Source organism: Ciona robusta, chromosome 9 (assembly GCF_009617815.1).
Source record: "Ciona robusta chromosome 9, ASM961781v2".
In the NCBI taxonomy this organism is placed as follows: Eukaryota; Metazoa; Chordata; class Ascidiacea; order Phlebobranchia; family Cionidae; genus Ciona; species Ciona robusta.
Window position 1 is genome coordinate 2,685,162 of NC_143243.1, and position 16,484 is coordinate 2,701,645.

At 36.7% G+C, this 16,484-nt stretch overlaps 1 protein-coding gene across 2 annotated transcripts; it reads left to right on the forward strand.

Annotated features, from left to right (window-relative positions):
• Positions 1-64: 64 nt before the first annotated feature.
• Positions 65-6,368, forward strand: LOC149730819 (growth hormone secretagogue receptor type 1-like). Of its 2 annotated transcripts, none has more exons than XM_089884065.1 (9): positions 65-717; positions 860-991; positions 1,152-1,281; positions 1,559-1,687; positions 2,101-2,240; positions 2,299-2,435; positions 2,495-2,614; positions 2,931-3,069; positions 3,311-6,368. In XM_089884065.1, exons 1-9 carry the CDS (start codon positions 638-640, stop codon positions 3,411-3,413), a joined length of 1,110 nt encoding a protein of 369 aa, XP_089740191.1. In that variant the 5' UTR covers positions 65-637; the 3' UTR covers positions 3,414-6,368. The 2 variants fall into 2 exon arrangements, with proteins under 2 accessions (XP_089740191.1, XP_089740192.1); XM_089884066.1 differs by having other exon boundaries at positions 2,931-3,029.
• The last annotated feature ends 10,116 nt before the right edge of the window (positions 6,369-16,484 follow it).

The following is a 16,484-nucleotide window of genomic DNA, read 5'->3' on the forward strand; positions in this document are numbered from 1 at the left end:
TCATTTGTTGGGTCGTTACTCTCTTGTTTATAGTCAGCCTTGGATTTTAGAGGAAATTTCTGTTTTGGTGGCTTTACATGTGTTTTGAGATAATTGTGACGGCGTTTCAGCATAGATACCTAAACATATAGATATGAAACTGACGATCACACGACAAACAACTTTTAGCGTATACAAAATAAGCATTAATGTTTTATACATTCCTATTTATATGTTTAGGTAGCCTATCTATAGTTTCAGTAAGTGTGAGGAATTTGAAACTAGTGTGGCAATAAATTAATTGCTTGATTATCTGTATTAACTTGTAGTTGCGAAATCCGTGTAGTCTCAGGAATCCTTATACCTGCTTGAATTAATAATGAATGCAACGTATATACGTAATTTCCATTTGCGAGGTTTAAAAAATTCCTATACACTGACAAGCTGATTCTATAAATATATTTAATTGCCGGGTAAATTGGCCAGTATTATATCTCAAAAAGCACACCAAAATAAATAATGCATATAGACCTACACGTCCGTAAAGTAATCAGTTTCTATGCAATTATCTGTGTCTTGGCAGTGGGTTTATTAGTTTGGCAAAGGACACAATCTGGCTTGCTATTTAACAGTTAGAGTTAGTTAAGCCGTAACAAGTATGGCATCGGGAGATGAGGTTTTCACAACAAACTATAACAATTTGACAGAGCTGCAATTTACCACAGATATTACAGAGAGGTAAGAGGCATACTATGATTTAGCATTTGTTTCAGTAGTTTTAAACAGGCAACAGGCAACTAATACATAAAGTTGTTTTTTTTTAGGAAAGTGTAAAAAAATTTTTATTAATAAATCCAGTTTCCTTATATGTCTGTTTTAGGTCAAGTTACAAAAGACCATTCAACGAAAATGGAATCATTTTTACTGCTACTGTGTTTTTTCCATTGGCGATTTTTGGAGTCTTGGCAAATTTGTTAACCTTTTTAGTGATCTACAATTCTCCAAAACTGAGGTAAGAAAGAAATTACCTAAAATCAATCAAACAAATTACCTAAAATCAATCAAACACATTAAGAAATTACCTAAAATCAATCAAACAAATACTAAATAAAAATGTATCATGAAATTTCTTCTACGGCATGCGTATTTTTCAACATGAATATTTGTTTCAGGTCCACGTTTAATTTCTTCATCATGAGTTTATGTGTATCAGACTTCTTGTCGTCGTTCATTAGTCTTCTGTTTGTATATAGACGGACTTGGGGGTTTGAGGAATGGACCATATCAGATTTCTTATGCAAGGTGATTAATTTAGTGTGGTAGGGTAAGATGGGACATGTCTACAATCGCTTTTCTTATCACATTTGGTAGTAAACAAAGAATAATTAGGAATTCTATTTATCGTATTCCCGCCACCATAAAAGAGATCGTTGTTAATTGATTAAAACACGATTGGAAAATATGGGATATTATGTGTTAACGGTATCCCATCTTACCCCTATTTTACACAGGCTACAACATTACAAACAACATAAAAAAATGGTGTAATGTTTTTTAATAAATTTCGCTCGTTTTTTAGTTTTATTGGGCAGTAGACACTGGGACATCTGTATCGACTTCGTTACATATCATCATGTTCAGTTTGTTACGTTTCGTGTCAGTTTCTTTCCCGCACAAGTATAATCGAATTAAATTCTTTGAAACGAAGGTAAAGTATTTTGTATTTAGCAAGTTTGTTATGCAATATGGTAAAACTAGTATTATTTAGATGCTGGACTTCAGTTAAGAGTACTCTGTTACTATGTATATAGTATAGGGAAAGATGAGACGCTTTTGTAATCTATATTTTGTCGACTAGATTGGTATTAAACATTTAAAGATTTATAAAAATCGTACTCCACGACTGCCATAGGCCGTTGTTAATTGTTTAAAACACAACTAAGATATTTGGATATTATGTGCTAAAGATGTCCCGTCTCCCCCCACCCTACTATACTTTGTAGGTCGTTTCCTATATCCTTAATGTGTATTCGCTGTCACACAAGCACCGTGTATAAAAGCGTAATGATTGTCATTACTTTATAATGAATAATAGATAAAAACATTCCCTCTTTAATCTAGATCATTATTGTTATGATTTGGATAATATCTGCGGGCGGAGGTGCAATTCCATGGAGTATTTGGACGGGTGCTGTTAAGATAGACCGCAACGTTGTTTCAACTGTTTCTTCATGGCCGTCGTGTACTGTTCTACTTCAATGGTAGGAATGAATGTAAAATTAATACGCAATGGTTCATAGATAATTTAGTATTGTGTAGGATAAACCAGTTCAAATCCTACACTGTATATGGATACATCGTCTTTTACTACGTCCCGTTTGCTTTGGTTTTGATTATGTCGGTTTTGGTCACCGTATCATTGCATTACAAGCGCAAATACAGACTCAAGGGAAAAGGTAATACTTAAATATAAAGCGAACGTTATTTTAAGCATAAATACATTTTTTTAATTTAGCAACTGATTATCACAAGAAAGACATTGCTGAAATAATGAGACGGCGAAAAGAAAACCAAGCGATCGTACAACTATTCCTAATAGTTGGGTCATTTTTTATTGGATACATTCCAAGAACAGGTGATAACTTAGGGTGGGGTAAGATGGGACATGTTTTATTCTGTAGTCCCATTTTTAGTAAAAATGGGGGGGGGGGTAAGATGGGAAAAGATGGGGTAAAATGGGACATCTACTTTTCTTGTCTCATTTTTAGTAAAAGTTGTATAACGTACTCCTGATTCTCTAGGGGAGCGTTGTTAATTGTTAAGATCGGGAAATTTGAGCTTAGGTTAGGTGCTGACGGTATTCCGTCTTACCCCACAGTCTCCGTACCTATCTTAAGCTGTATACTTGAACGAGAAAAACACACATTCCAACTAATGTTCATTTAATGTAGGTTTTCATGTCTTTTCTCTGCTGGTGCAACAGAAAACATACGAAGATAAAGCACTACATTGGTGGCTTGGTGTTGGAGAGTATTTATGTCTCCGTGTTAGTGAGTGCTTGAATCCTATATTTTACAACCTAGCTTCCAGGTATGAGTCTTATGGTGGGGTAAGATGGGACCTGTTTTCATTCTTTTTTCTTGTCTCATTTGGCACAAAAAAAAAGTATTTCAGAATTTTTTTTAACTGTATTCTCGCGACTCCAAAGAAGCGTTTTTGTTTGTTACTTTTAAAAAAACAGGAAACATGGGATTTGGGTGCTAACGTTTTCCCATCTTACCCCAGATTATTATTCAAAAGTTATAGTAAACTACACTTCATACCTTTATAGTAAAATGCGAAAGGAAACGACAAACTATTTGAAAAGAATGTGCAGGGTTAGAACAGGCGGTGTACAACCAACAACAGCAAGTGATATTTCAACATTCAACTGATGATGCGTCAAATATAGCAGTTTGGGGTAGGATGGGACATCTTTTTTATTGCGTTTTCTTGCCTCATTTGTAAACAAAGAACGTTTCAAGAATCATATGACTGTTTTAACACGATCCGGGTATTGGATACTTTGTACCAAAGGTGTCCCCATCTTACCCCACAGAACTATATTATCGTTTTCAGGTTTACACTACCCAGTGAGTAAATACCCATACGAGGTAAACCGTTGTATGACACCATGAATTATTCCTCTGTAAATAATATGCACATACCTTATTCATAAGAGAAACGCTGGTCTGTTACCAGAACTATTTGAATGTGCGTTCGTTCGTTCAGTATTAATATTAATTTGTATCGCTAAAAGGATGTATTTTAATATATTAATATCGCCTAAAACATTATATCAGAATTCTACAAGTTTCATTTTATCAGTAGTATAGTACGGTGGGATAAGATAAGACATTTTTATTATTATGTTTTCCCGTCCCATTTGGCAGTAACAATGTTTTCAGAATGATATAACCGCAACCCCGCAACTCTTAAAACAGCGTGTTTTACTGTTCAAAACAACATGGAATTAGATCGTAACTTTATTCCATCTTACCCCACAGTACTACACTATACATTTACTTTCACCGTTGAGTTTTGTGAAGGTAAATTTCCTCGCTAGATGTCACTAAATACACACGTAGTCTCGTTAAAATCATTTTGAAAAACGTGGCGATAACTGACTTTTCGTATAAAATGAACAATTATATTCTATAGTCGGGTGGGAAAGACAAGACATCTTCAGCACATAATACCCAAATATCCTGATCGAGTTTTAATTAAACAATTAACAACGGTTTATGGTAGTCACGAGGATACGGTTTTATAATTCTTAGAATGTTCTTTGTTTACTACCAAATGGGATGAGAAAATAGAATGAAAAGGTGTCCCATCTCCCCCACTCAATGTACATGTAAATAAAACGTTAAATGAATTATAATAGAATCACGCTACTTTGTAGAACTGTGCACATTCAATTTTATTATAACTCCAAACAGCAATTAGGCGTCTATAGGAAGTCGCCTGTTATCGGGTTGTACGGTGAACATTGTTACGTAACAAACAGAATTATGTCCACATGAATGAACAAAGTTTATCAGCTGCGATCGAGACTCAGTTTTTTGGTTCTTGCAGTTGATGCTGAAAACATAGAATATATTCTGGTCTTCTAACGAGGTAGCTTTGTACACCACATTTTGAAAGGCGGAACTGACAGTGACTCATGCAGTACAATGTACAGCGTGAAGCTTTGTAGGTCCATTTGCGACAGAGCGTTCCCTTTTAGCAAATTGTGTCTTGTATTATTTCCTGCTAAGCATGGCTTAAAGTCACAAGCAACTAACTTGTATTAGCCTGTGCCACCCAAGGTGTTTTGAAAGCAAGGTAAAACCGCAGTAACCGGTCAAGTTACTAAAACATCAAGATAGCCACCTGCTGCTTGCCTCACGGTTTCATAAAATATCTTTCTAAAGCTTAGTACTTAAACTGGGAATATCTTTATTACGTGAAACTTTATACAGTCGCTTATCTCTTGTGACATCATAGTTTATCGATTTATATTAAAAAATGGATTACTTTTCTACATGGTAAGCCGGGCTATAATCATGTATGTCAAAAAGTCTAAAAAGTTTTGTTCAAACACTAAAAAATATTTGCTACGGTTCAAATAATGAAATCATAACAAATGAGTAATTAGGGTGTAGCTAACTGAAAACTAACTTTGAAAGTGAGTGTAATAATAAAACATTGTTTTAATCAAATAATGACACCGATCGCCCAACAGCACGGTTCTGTTAAACTTAAAGTAAAACTGTATGTACAGATATTTAAATAAATACGCTTTGAAAATGAGTGTTATTAAACTCGAACAGCAAGCCAGAAAACCGGCATTTAGTAATGACCCCAATATATAAAACAGCGTTTATTGCTGCACGGCATATTATATACTGGTGGGGAAGTACAAATAAATTATGTACACAGTTGCGGTGGTCCCAGTTGGGAACCACCACTCCCTGCATGCACTAATATATCGGATGACGGTGGAACAGCAAGCAACCGTGACGATGCCACAACAATATTACACCTCTCACCACGTCAAGCAAAGAACACAAGAGCAGTTTGCCACTCGCCCAGTGGTGTCGTGTATGTACTGTGTGTCTGTTAAAAACTCACGCAACCGCCCCAATTCGGTTTCCTTAACTTTGCAATAAACAATACATTGCAGCTCGCTATGCTTACATCTGCAAAATATGTATTCCGAAAATATAACTGTTTATGATATTTTTAGATTTAAAAATGCAAAATTACTTTGAAATAATTACTACGTGCATTTCGTCTTAATTTTTTGGAATACGAATTTAAATCCAGATTCGCTGACTAAACATAAAGTGTCAATAGATTAATCTTCTGCCATTCTCTGCTGTCCATCTTATCCCGTACTCTGGTTTTGTTACTGTACAAACATTGAGCTGAAAAGAGAGATCTTGCCCAATCCTCTTTGGCGTACAATGTCGTTGTTGGCTACAGTTTTAACGTGGGAAATCTTGAAACTGTGTCAAATAGCTGGTGTACTTTGCACCGGCAACTGTTTTATCTCAATGAGTCATCTATCCAGCACCTTTCGACTTTGGAACGGTGTATAAAGATAACCAAAACACTACATTAAGACGAAGATAGAGTTGGTTTTACGACTAAACTGTTTCCAAAACACACACGCTAAGTCGTATTTTTCGACCAAGAAATACACTAGAAAAATATATCTTCAGCTTAGTATTTAGCTTCCAGCACTTTTTACTTGAGTTTTGTTGCAGGTTTCCTGATTAAACATATTTTGACGTTAATAGGATGCATCCCTAAAATGATAATTGATTAGTCTTGACCTGTTTTTGGTGTAAAACTAGAATCATTAATCAACTCATGTCCGGATGCACTGAAGGGTCACGGTTGGGCCATCGTTACAAGTATGTTTAGGCTACGTGCTCAAATCACATGAACACGAAATCTTCACTTTATACATGTGTCCATTTTTGCATGTATTTTAGCTCTTATTATCTGATATATGTTTAGGAATTAAACATAGTGGAAAGGGGTAAAATAGAACATACTTTCATTTTTTTATAGCTGTATTCTGTAGCAAACAAAGAAAACTTAAAGATTTATAAAACTGTACCCTCACGACTTTAAACAAGAGTCTCTAATTGTTAAAAAAAGACCGAAAAAACAGGATTTAGGTGATAACGGTATCCCAGCTTTAATTACCCCATAGTACTATATGTATTGTAATGTGACAGTTTTAATTTGGCAGCAAAAAGAATTTCGTTGAGGCGCGAAGTTTTTGTACAGTTTCGCTTAAATGAAGTTTGAACCACCAGGTTTTGTTCTTGTCTGACACGGTGGGAGAACAACGTATTGAGTTTCGCTGAATAAGTTTAGACAACAGTGCATGGGAACGGCTGTATTTTGCTGCAATATTTTGATATTCCATCAAACTTGTCTTGCGATTTTTCTGTTTTTTTATAAAGTGTACAGTGTCACACATTGTTTTTTTCAGCAGACATAGTGAATATTCTGTCGAAATGCAATGGCAAGATCATACGCAATGAACAGTTCTTCTGTAATAACTCACGCAAAAACATGGAATAATCAATTAACCGAATCCCTCACGACTCTAAAACAGCTAGCATTATTTATTGTTAAAAACACGATTAGGAAATATGGTATGGTGTATGTACCGGAATCCATCTTACCCTACACTACTATATCATTAAAATACTAAACTATCAGAACAATTTCGCTTGAGGAGGCGCTCGTGAGGGGCCCTTTAAATATATTCACCGTCATTTTCTGTTGAAAATCAATTGAAAAACAGCGCCTCACCAAAAATTGTACATAAACGAGTTATGGCAAATTACAACATGTATGATCGACAGTAAGTAATGGGTTCTCATTTCTGGAACAAAAAGTGGCCATCGCTCATTGCTTTACCTAATCATTTTTTTTCCCCATTAATTCGTTTTTGTTCCCATTAATTCTATTATGGGGGAGAATATGCTTTAATTTAATTTATCAGACTTGTTTATGTGGGGGGCGGCATGATAATTACCATACCTCAGTAAGCGACGTCATGCCTTAATTCAGTAGTCGAATATAATTTATTATCAAAAGGCATATAGTACTGCCGGGGAAGATGGCATATAACACAAATATCCCATATTTTCCGATTGTGTTTTAAACTATTAACAACATTTTAGGGTCGCCAGGTGAAAATCGTTTAAATATTCGTTGTTTATGTCTAAATAGAACAAGATAGACGAATGTCTTATTATACCTCATGCTACTATGTGCACTATTTTACATTATAGCTGATAGTTTAAGAATGTTGTTTAATCCTTACACCTTATCTTAGGCATATATTATGTGGTGGCACTGGAAAATATTTCCGTTTAAAACGAGACATTTAATTGTTTCACCAGCCACCCGACACAGGCTCGATTTTAACTTTATAAAGATCAATAAAACTCGTTATGGAAAGACAGATGACGTGACAATGGCGGACCAGGTAATTGTCTTTTAATTGACTCGTAATCTAAAGTGGCCAGCAGACCAACAAAGCAATACGTATCCCGTTCGGTAAAATAGTTAGAAGTTACAAACAATAAAAACATCAGAGACCCTCAGTTTCTAAACAACGGATATCGGTGACTGATGACACTTCTGTGAAGAAACACTCTATCCTATATCAGTAGTTTCTTAATCGATGATGTTTAATCAGCGGTTCAATCAGACGTATAATGGGTATAGTGTTATAGAGTAAGATGGTTACCGTTATAGCACCTAAAACCCCATATTTTCTGAGTCCACAGTTATATTAATCTGTAAACATTCTTTGTTAACTAAAAAAATGGGTCAAAAAGAGACAGAATGAAAACATTTCCAATGTGTATAATACGGGTTAGTCAAACCAGCAGACTTGTGCCACATACTATCTGTATATTGTTTATATTATTCTGGACATAAATTTAAATGTAGGGTGGGGTAAGTTGGGATATGTTTTCACTTTTCTTTCTTGTACCGTTTGGTAATAAACAAACAATATTTACAGAATTATATAATCATATGACCCCGCAATTCCGAAAGAGCGTTGTAAATGTTTCAAACGCGATCAGAAAACATTGAATTTAGGTGCTAACGGTACTATACTTCCCTCCCACCGTAATATATGTTCCAATTGGCTTTATTATACAGTATTATATTCTATTGGTTATTCAAACAACGCTTCGGCAGCTATAATGAGTTTCTTTTATTCGCACCGTAATACTTATGGCGTAGTATTTTCAACGCCCATTGTGATTTTCAGTTTGTTGGTACAAGCAATGAATTTACGGAGATTTCTGTCCTATTTGTGAACTGATCACTGCGGAAAGGAACTTTTGACATTCGTATATGTGATTAAGGGTGGGAGGAGATGGGACACCTTTTTATTTCATTTTCTTTTACAATCTTATAGTAAACAAAAAAACAAACAAAAAGAATTATAAAACCGTATCCTCACGACTCCCATAGACCGTTGTTAATTGTTTAAAACACGATCAGGACACTTGGATATTATGTGCTAAAGGTGCCCCATCTTACCCCATCCCACTATATTTACTATGAATAGCTGGTTCAAAAAACATATGTTCAGATGTCTGTACCAAAACGTTGTCAATCGACAAGTTCAATAATTATACAATAGATTTGTATTTACCCAGTCAAACACGAATTTAATTCAAGTTTTTTGATGGCACCGTTCAACTTGTCAAACAAGCGTACATTGCAGTTAATTTGCCAACACAAATGAAGTTCCAGGCGACATATTGTAAACACGGCGCGTATAATGACCATTCGAGCCGCATTTATTTGCTTTTAAGCCGATCTTGCCTAGCGTGAAATCGCGCGAATGACGTGTAATGCCACGCGTCATAAGATCATTGTTAACGCCGACTTGAAAGCTGCCACGGGCTGTAAGTAACTGATCTCCGCCTAATTACCGAGACTAATTTCCCGCTGTGGATAAAACATTGGAGCCGACACCTCGCCTCGGCGGACGCCTTGTTCGAAACAACTGCATCAGCATCGATCCTTTGTTTAAGACCAAACAATACCTCGGTAAAATTAATGCAAGAACTTAGCGTTTTTTTTTTGGCTAAATTAATGTAATTCGTATGAAACAGTATAGGCTATACCGTATAGCGTGTTTTAATATGGTGGTTTAGCAAAAGCTTCTTTACAGTTCAATTACGCCAGTAAGTCTAGCCGAACTGCAAAAATACGGGTCGTTCTGAAATAAGAACGTTTTTGTGCTAGGACCATTAAAACCATTAGCGTTTCACATACGAACAGGAACCATAACGACATATGAACTACAAAATTATTTGTATATGCTTATGTGTTGTCTTAACCGTCTGTACCAGTCCGTCACACCGGGTTCGACTTCTATAAACGGCGTAATTGCAACGAAAAGTAAACAAGTAAATAGGTTGAATAAAATACAGGGAACGGCCATGACAAAAACACTTGTCCACTTTTAAAATCACGAAATTCAAGCCGTTTTAAGGTAACACAATAATTTTAAACCAATTTTGCAGTTTAAAAGCGCTCTTCATTTACCTGTAATCTCCAATTACTTATATAGAACTGCGTCTTATATTGCGCTGTTATAAACCGCTTAATCAGCAAGGGCCGTTCACAGATAAACATTGGCACATAATTGTGTGAGACATTCATCAAATTTTAAGAAAATCCGTAAAGATTTTCTAGTGACGTGTCCGTTGCTGTGAGTCGCCCAGTTCCCCCGCCGCGAGAAGATTAAACTATAATTGCCGACGCATGAGTACTGTAGTGATGTTAGTTTTTATAGTTATAACATAGTTAACACAAAAGGATTTTCGGACCTTGTGCTTTCCATATATCTATCAATGTAAATTACTTATATTACTGTGGGGGGAAGATGGGATACAAATTGGACGATAAAGTAAAATGAAAACGTGTCCCATCTTTCCCCACCCTAATATATATATACGATTTAATTCATCTATATATAAATAGAACATACGTTTTCAAGTATGACTTTCATGCAGTAAAAGTTAAATTTATTTTTAGTATCAATGTGTAGGCATTGGCAGGTGATATTTCCTTGTGAGGCACAGCCAGGTGCAGCATGTTTATTAGCACTCATGACGCTTGTTTGATATTCATTGATCTGGAAACGAGCCCGAAAGACCGAAAACAGAAAATAAACTTTTTCTGGTAATTTTCGCCATGACTTACAATGAGTTTATTTATGCAGTTTAATGTAAATTCTACACCGTTAAAAATGATTGATAGGTATAACTATTTAGGGTTCCAAAACATCCGCGTACAGTTCGAATCCTGTATTTGCAGTTTCTGCCCTATATTAACTGATACGGGATTAGCCTATTTGCTTGTATTTGGCAAAAAAGCATTAACCAGGTAGACTCGCGTCTGTGTGGCGACCTGTATTAGGTCGATTTAACAAAACCCATTTTTAATCGGAAATTTTTATTCGATTAGTCCAGTTTAAATATTGTGCAAAACAAACTGCTGAAAATAAATTTTGGAATAAAATTTTAAAATAATATTTCTAACTAATTAAAACACCACTCTGTATTTTACGTATTTATTATTTATGTAAATCTGGTTTAAAACTAAGAGTTATATAATATGTACGTTAAAAATCTGTTAAAATCTCACGAAATTTTCCATGAATATCGAACATATGTCGCAAATAATGAAGGGACAGTGACCGTGTAATGGCAGCATGTGACTTGTTTTGAAAAGCCGTGGAATATGTGTTACTTATTCGACACTAACATGACGAGAAATTCAATATGTGGACAGATAAGCTTACAATAATAGCAATAATCGAAAGCTGGAGCACAAAATTGTTAATTATGCCTGAACAAAGTCGTCCTAATGTAAAGTTTCGCGGTCTGCGTGGGAACTGTCAATAAAAACATAGACTTTATGCAAAAATTGATGAACCAATGTTTTTTAAAAGTTATACCGTCCCGTTTACCTTAAAACGACCCGCTTTAGTTTAAAACAACAACTCGTAACTTTTAATGTTATTTTTGACAGACTACGATCCGACAGTGGATGTTTTTCTTTAGTGGCAAGAATACAAACCATTAAGGCTTTTTTGGGAAATCGGTCATTTTGATTATTTTGATTCTAAATTACCGTCTGCGTTTAATAGTTGTGTCTTTACATCAAACAGTTTTTTCAGATTCCGTCAGTACTAAACTATTGGAGCTGTGATCAGACCGCAAACTACAATATGCTGTGTTTAATAAGTAATTTGTCTGCTGCATGGTATGCTAATAAGATAATAAATACTAAGGTATACGAATTAATTCATTTGTTTCTTTGCCACAGCGGGCCCGTGTTTTAAAACAGTAGGATTACAATGCATGTATCGCCACACACCCATGCTGCATAATAATGCCATAAAATTTGTATCGGCTTAAAATGGCTTGCTGTTATGCGCATTAAGGATTATAAGACCATGTTTAATGTTGTTAGACCTCACCTTATGTTTGTGTAAAGTCTTACCTTGCAACGGCAGCAACACAAATGCTAGACCCTGCTTAATGGGGGCAGCGTTTTTCTTTTCGTCTGCGATCGCGTCTTTTGTTTCCCTCCCAGCTAAAACCGACAGCAGTCGAGCAGAGAGCATTCAGATGCCGAGGCAGTTTATAGTAGATTGGCTCAATCAGCGCAGGGCCGTTGACATGGTGATGGACGCGTTGCTGTTTTAAGTTGGTAGACAAATTTAAAACCTAGAAATATGGCGGATATTAATTAAAGGCGACATATTTATTAGTTCTCTTTCATGAGATTTTTACAAAGGAGACGTAAAAAACTGTTATTGTTTGAGATATTTTTTACGATTTATTATTATTTTTCTTTGGTTTTCGTGATAATTCAAGCGTCCATAGAACAAGGACAGGTAATTAAAAATAACAGGCAGAACACTAGACCAGTGTTTGATGTTATAGCGCGTTATAATTACAAGGGCGCATTGTTCAAAGTGTGAAAGACGTGTGGTTTAGATAGCGGGTTAGTGTGATACCAGGCACGAGTGTGTGATTCGTTTTGGTGGTCAATCATTTTGCGCGTGTATTGAAAAGCGATCGTTTGTCAGGGTGCGGTCGCAAGGCAATTACGAAACAATACACGCAGCTCTGCTGCTTTGTCTGCACACCACGCATCTGGTCAGGTAGATTCGGCACAGATGGTGTCTGGGAAGTTATCGGCTGTAAAACTTGCAACGCAAGATCACTGCATGGTGCCGCACTCGTGGCTATCAGCGTGCGAATAACTTGCAACGTGATAATTGGGCGTGGGAGACTGCGGTTTCATGAGGTTCAGTTTAGGGAAAATTCGCACTTGTATGACGGCTATAGTGAAAATATAATTGCTGTCTTTTTAGAAAATGAGTTTTGTGTATAAGGTTGTGAAAATTTCGTAAGCTGGTTAGCGATAGGGTTGATTTAGTTTTGATAAGTTGTTTGTTTTGTGGGAAAACTTTTGATCGTTGAGTTGTAGACGGGCCCGATTCACTAGGGTTACGACAATGAACAATAGTGTTGAATTTCGGCGTGACGCAGTTGATGACGTTATCTTTTACCTACGTTCGGGAAATGGCTGTGTGGTTTTAAAAAAGTACGAAATTATCACGTATAGGAAGTAATATTCGTTTATAGATAAATCTCTGTATTAAGTCTTCTTTTCCGTGATCATTTTGTTTTTTTATTTTCATGTTGTCGGTCACCCGTGTTTCCTGCACTTTCATGCTTCGTCGGTTTTTACAGCGCGCGTTTGTGACGTCACAAGCGCCAATTAGTCACCTCACCAGACGCGCGAGCCGCGATCGAAGTAAATTAACTGCGATCAGTTACCGACGGTTTTATTGCCGTCATAAAACGCGAAAGAAATGATCAGCACGTTTGATGCAGCCTAGAGAGCACGCTTGGTGTCATTCGAGCGTTTTTAGCGAAACTGTAGGAGTAAACAGTGAGCCTTACCCAGGAAACTAACCAACAAGTCACGGGTCGCCTGGGCACACCTAGATGGGGTAACGTTTTGCACGAAGGTCTTGTTATTTACCACTTCTGAGTCAGACCCCAAAGCACCTGTACAAGTTGTACGGAAACATCGTTTACGTATAGCGGAGCGGGTATTGTAAGTATATAGCCAAAAGTAAAGTAGTAAGTGCTATTGTAGGCAAAACGCGGCAGATTTAAAACTCAGATTTTTCGACATGTTTTGACAGATACCTTTTAAAGGCGTAGTTATAAAGCCGAACAGTTAAAAGCAATGTTTCGATTAGTTAAACTCTACTTTCTCACTGACGAGTTTTCGTCAGACAGTCGATAAAATCGAATCAACAATCGATATTTCCAAACAACTAAAAGCCAATAATTTTATTTATCTCGTTTAAGGATAAATTATCGCGAGTTTTTACATTAAATATCAGTTCTTACTGCGGTGATAGTTTCACGTATCTTGGCGCGCTTGAGTTCGTATGGCGGGGTAAGATGGCACACGTTTTCATTGAAGTTTTGCTAGTAAACAAAGAATATTTACAGAATTATACCTGTAGCTCCGACTCTTTTTAACTGTTCAAAATAAGATTAGTAAATATGGGGATTAGATTCCAATGGTATCCCATCTTACCCCACAGTACTATATACACAGTCTTTGTTTAACCCATTGTGTTTCCAGTAGATGTTTCGCTCTTTAATACTCATATTTTCGTATGTTCATTCTTAATTGCCAGTTTGCCGAGATTTTATTTCCATAAGTTTATAATAACAATGCAAAATTTTTGCTCTGAATTTTTTATGTAATGTAAATTTAGACGTTAAATATTTATCGTATAATTTCATGCACCTAGTAATTTAGAAAAGTTAAATTGCTTTTTTTATTCAATACCTATGTTTATCGGGAATCGAAACATTGTGTTTAAAATCTTTATACTGAAACCAATACCTTTAATAATTAATGTTCAAGCGCCCGGCAACAAAAAGTTTCGTGGACTGACAATACGGGTTGATGTGAATAATTTATATCAAGCACTGTCTAGTCTTATCGCACGTTAATGCATTCTGGTGTCCCCGAGCCTCGTGGCTTTGACGGCGGGATTTCGCGCACCCTGGGCCGGCCGAACTTAATTAACTGTCGGGCCCACACAATGAATCCTTTAATTGGGTGCTGGATGAACATAGTTGAGTTTTGAGTCCCGAGCGACCTTATTAGGACTGTACGTTGAAGGTAATTGGCGTGCGGTAGTTGCAAGGGAATACATGTTATGCGCTGAAACACCAAATACGTAAACCGCAAGCCAACTAACTCAATTGCTGTCAAGCAAAGTCAGTTATCGTCTAGTAGTTGGATATGCTCCATGTTTTCCTTCGTTTTTCTGCCATATTACTTGCGATACACCGTACAGTATAAAAAGGCTTATATAGCGCATTGATTTGTTTGCTGTTACAGCAGCCATACAAGTCGCTATTACGTTGCATTAAGCGTGTTTAAAAATAAACCGGAAAAATGGTCAATGATTTTCCACCCCATGATAATTCCCACTTAAAAGCGAAATCCGGATGTAAATATGCAGCGCACCAGTGGAGCGAGAAATGTATTGTTATCCAGCCACACAAACCAATGTCAAGTATCGATAAGAAATTCCCACAGGTCTAAAATAAAGGTGATATGATTCTTGTGGAGCGCGAATTAATTTTCCTGCATCAATATTAATTATATGGCGCTGATTAGACAATGGTCCGGCAAGGTAACCCATTCTTGGAGTTGAATTTTTTCCTCGAGCAGATGCGCCAACCAGAGACTGTGGTTCCTCGTATTGCTGTTTCGTGCTTTTAAGAAATAGCCGAGGCCAAGTTTATCTTTACCCACATAATCATTAACGCCGCTAAAAATTTTTTTGCTTCTCTTTTATAAGGCGACGTAATGGGAGAGTTGTCACGTGAGTAACTTGACTGTGGCGACAATCGTCCAAGATGTATTTTCCCACGATCGCTCAAGCTGTGCTTACGTCACAACTTACTTACCTTCGGATCAGATACCCCTGCGAACTTATCTCTCTTAGCAGCTTGTAATCAGAAATTGATACGTGAATGTTGGCAGTTAGGATTTTAGCAGCAAACTTGAAATTTCTTTGTTTAAATCACACACACAAACCTGTTTCCCTGTCACGGATGCATTGTGTATTATATTCTAATCGTATTTAAGGATTTGGGTCGAATTTTGTGTCGAGTACCACGTCGAACTGTCTGGCACGAATTACATGCATTGGGTGTAGGGGAATATAAAGGGAGACTGGCGCCGCTTGCTTCTTCAGTTGAATTGGTCGCAGCGACTAATCTTCTGCAATTAAAGTGCGCTGTCTTTATCGGGCAACCATGCGTCTATTTTTGTAAGAGGGCAGCAGCCAGCGACAAACACGCAAGAAATTCATCAAGTTAAAATGCGCAGAAAAAAAACAGTGCGATTTAATTGGCTTTGGACACGCAAGGACGCCTTGGCCCGTGCGAAAATTGATGCGGCCGCGAATTGCGCGACTCAGATTTTGGTCAGTGTCACAGGGTCAAATGACTGACTGGTTTGCATGGGAAGGCAGGGTTACTGTGTGTGGTGTAACAACTTTGGGGCCGAATTCTCACAGGATCATTACGCTAAAAGTGAGATTGTTTAACAGAATGCTATACCATAGTAGGCTGGGGAAGTTGGGATACCTTCAGCATATGATATTCAAAAATCTCGATCGTGTTTTAAACAATCAACAACGATCTATGGGAGTAATAAGGAAACGGTTTCATAATTCTTTGAATGTTCTTTGTTTACTAACAACTGGGCGGAAAAAGGAGGAAAATGTGTCCCATGTTACCCCACTCTCTACTATACGACCGTTTTTGTAAATGTACTATATTAAGAATTCA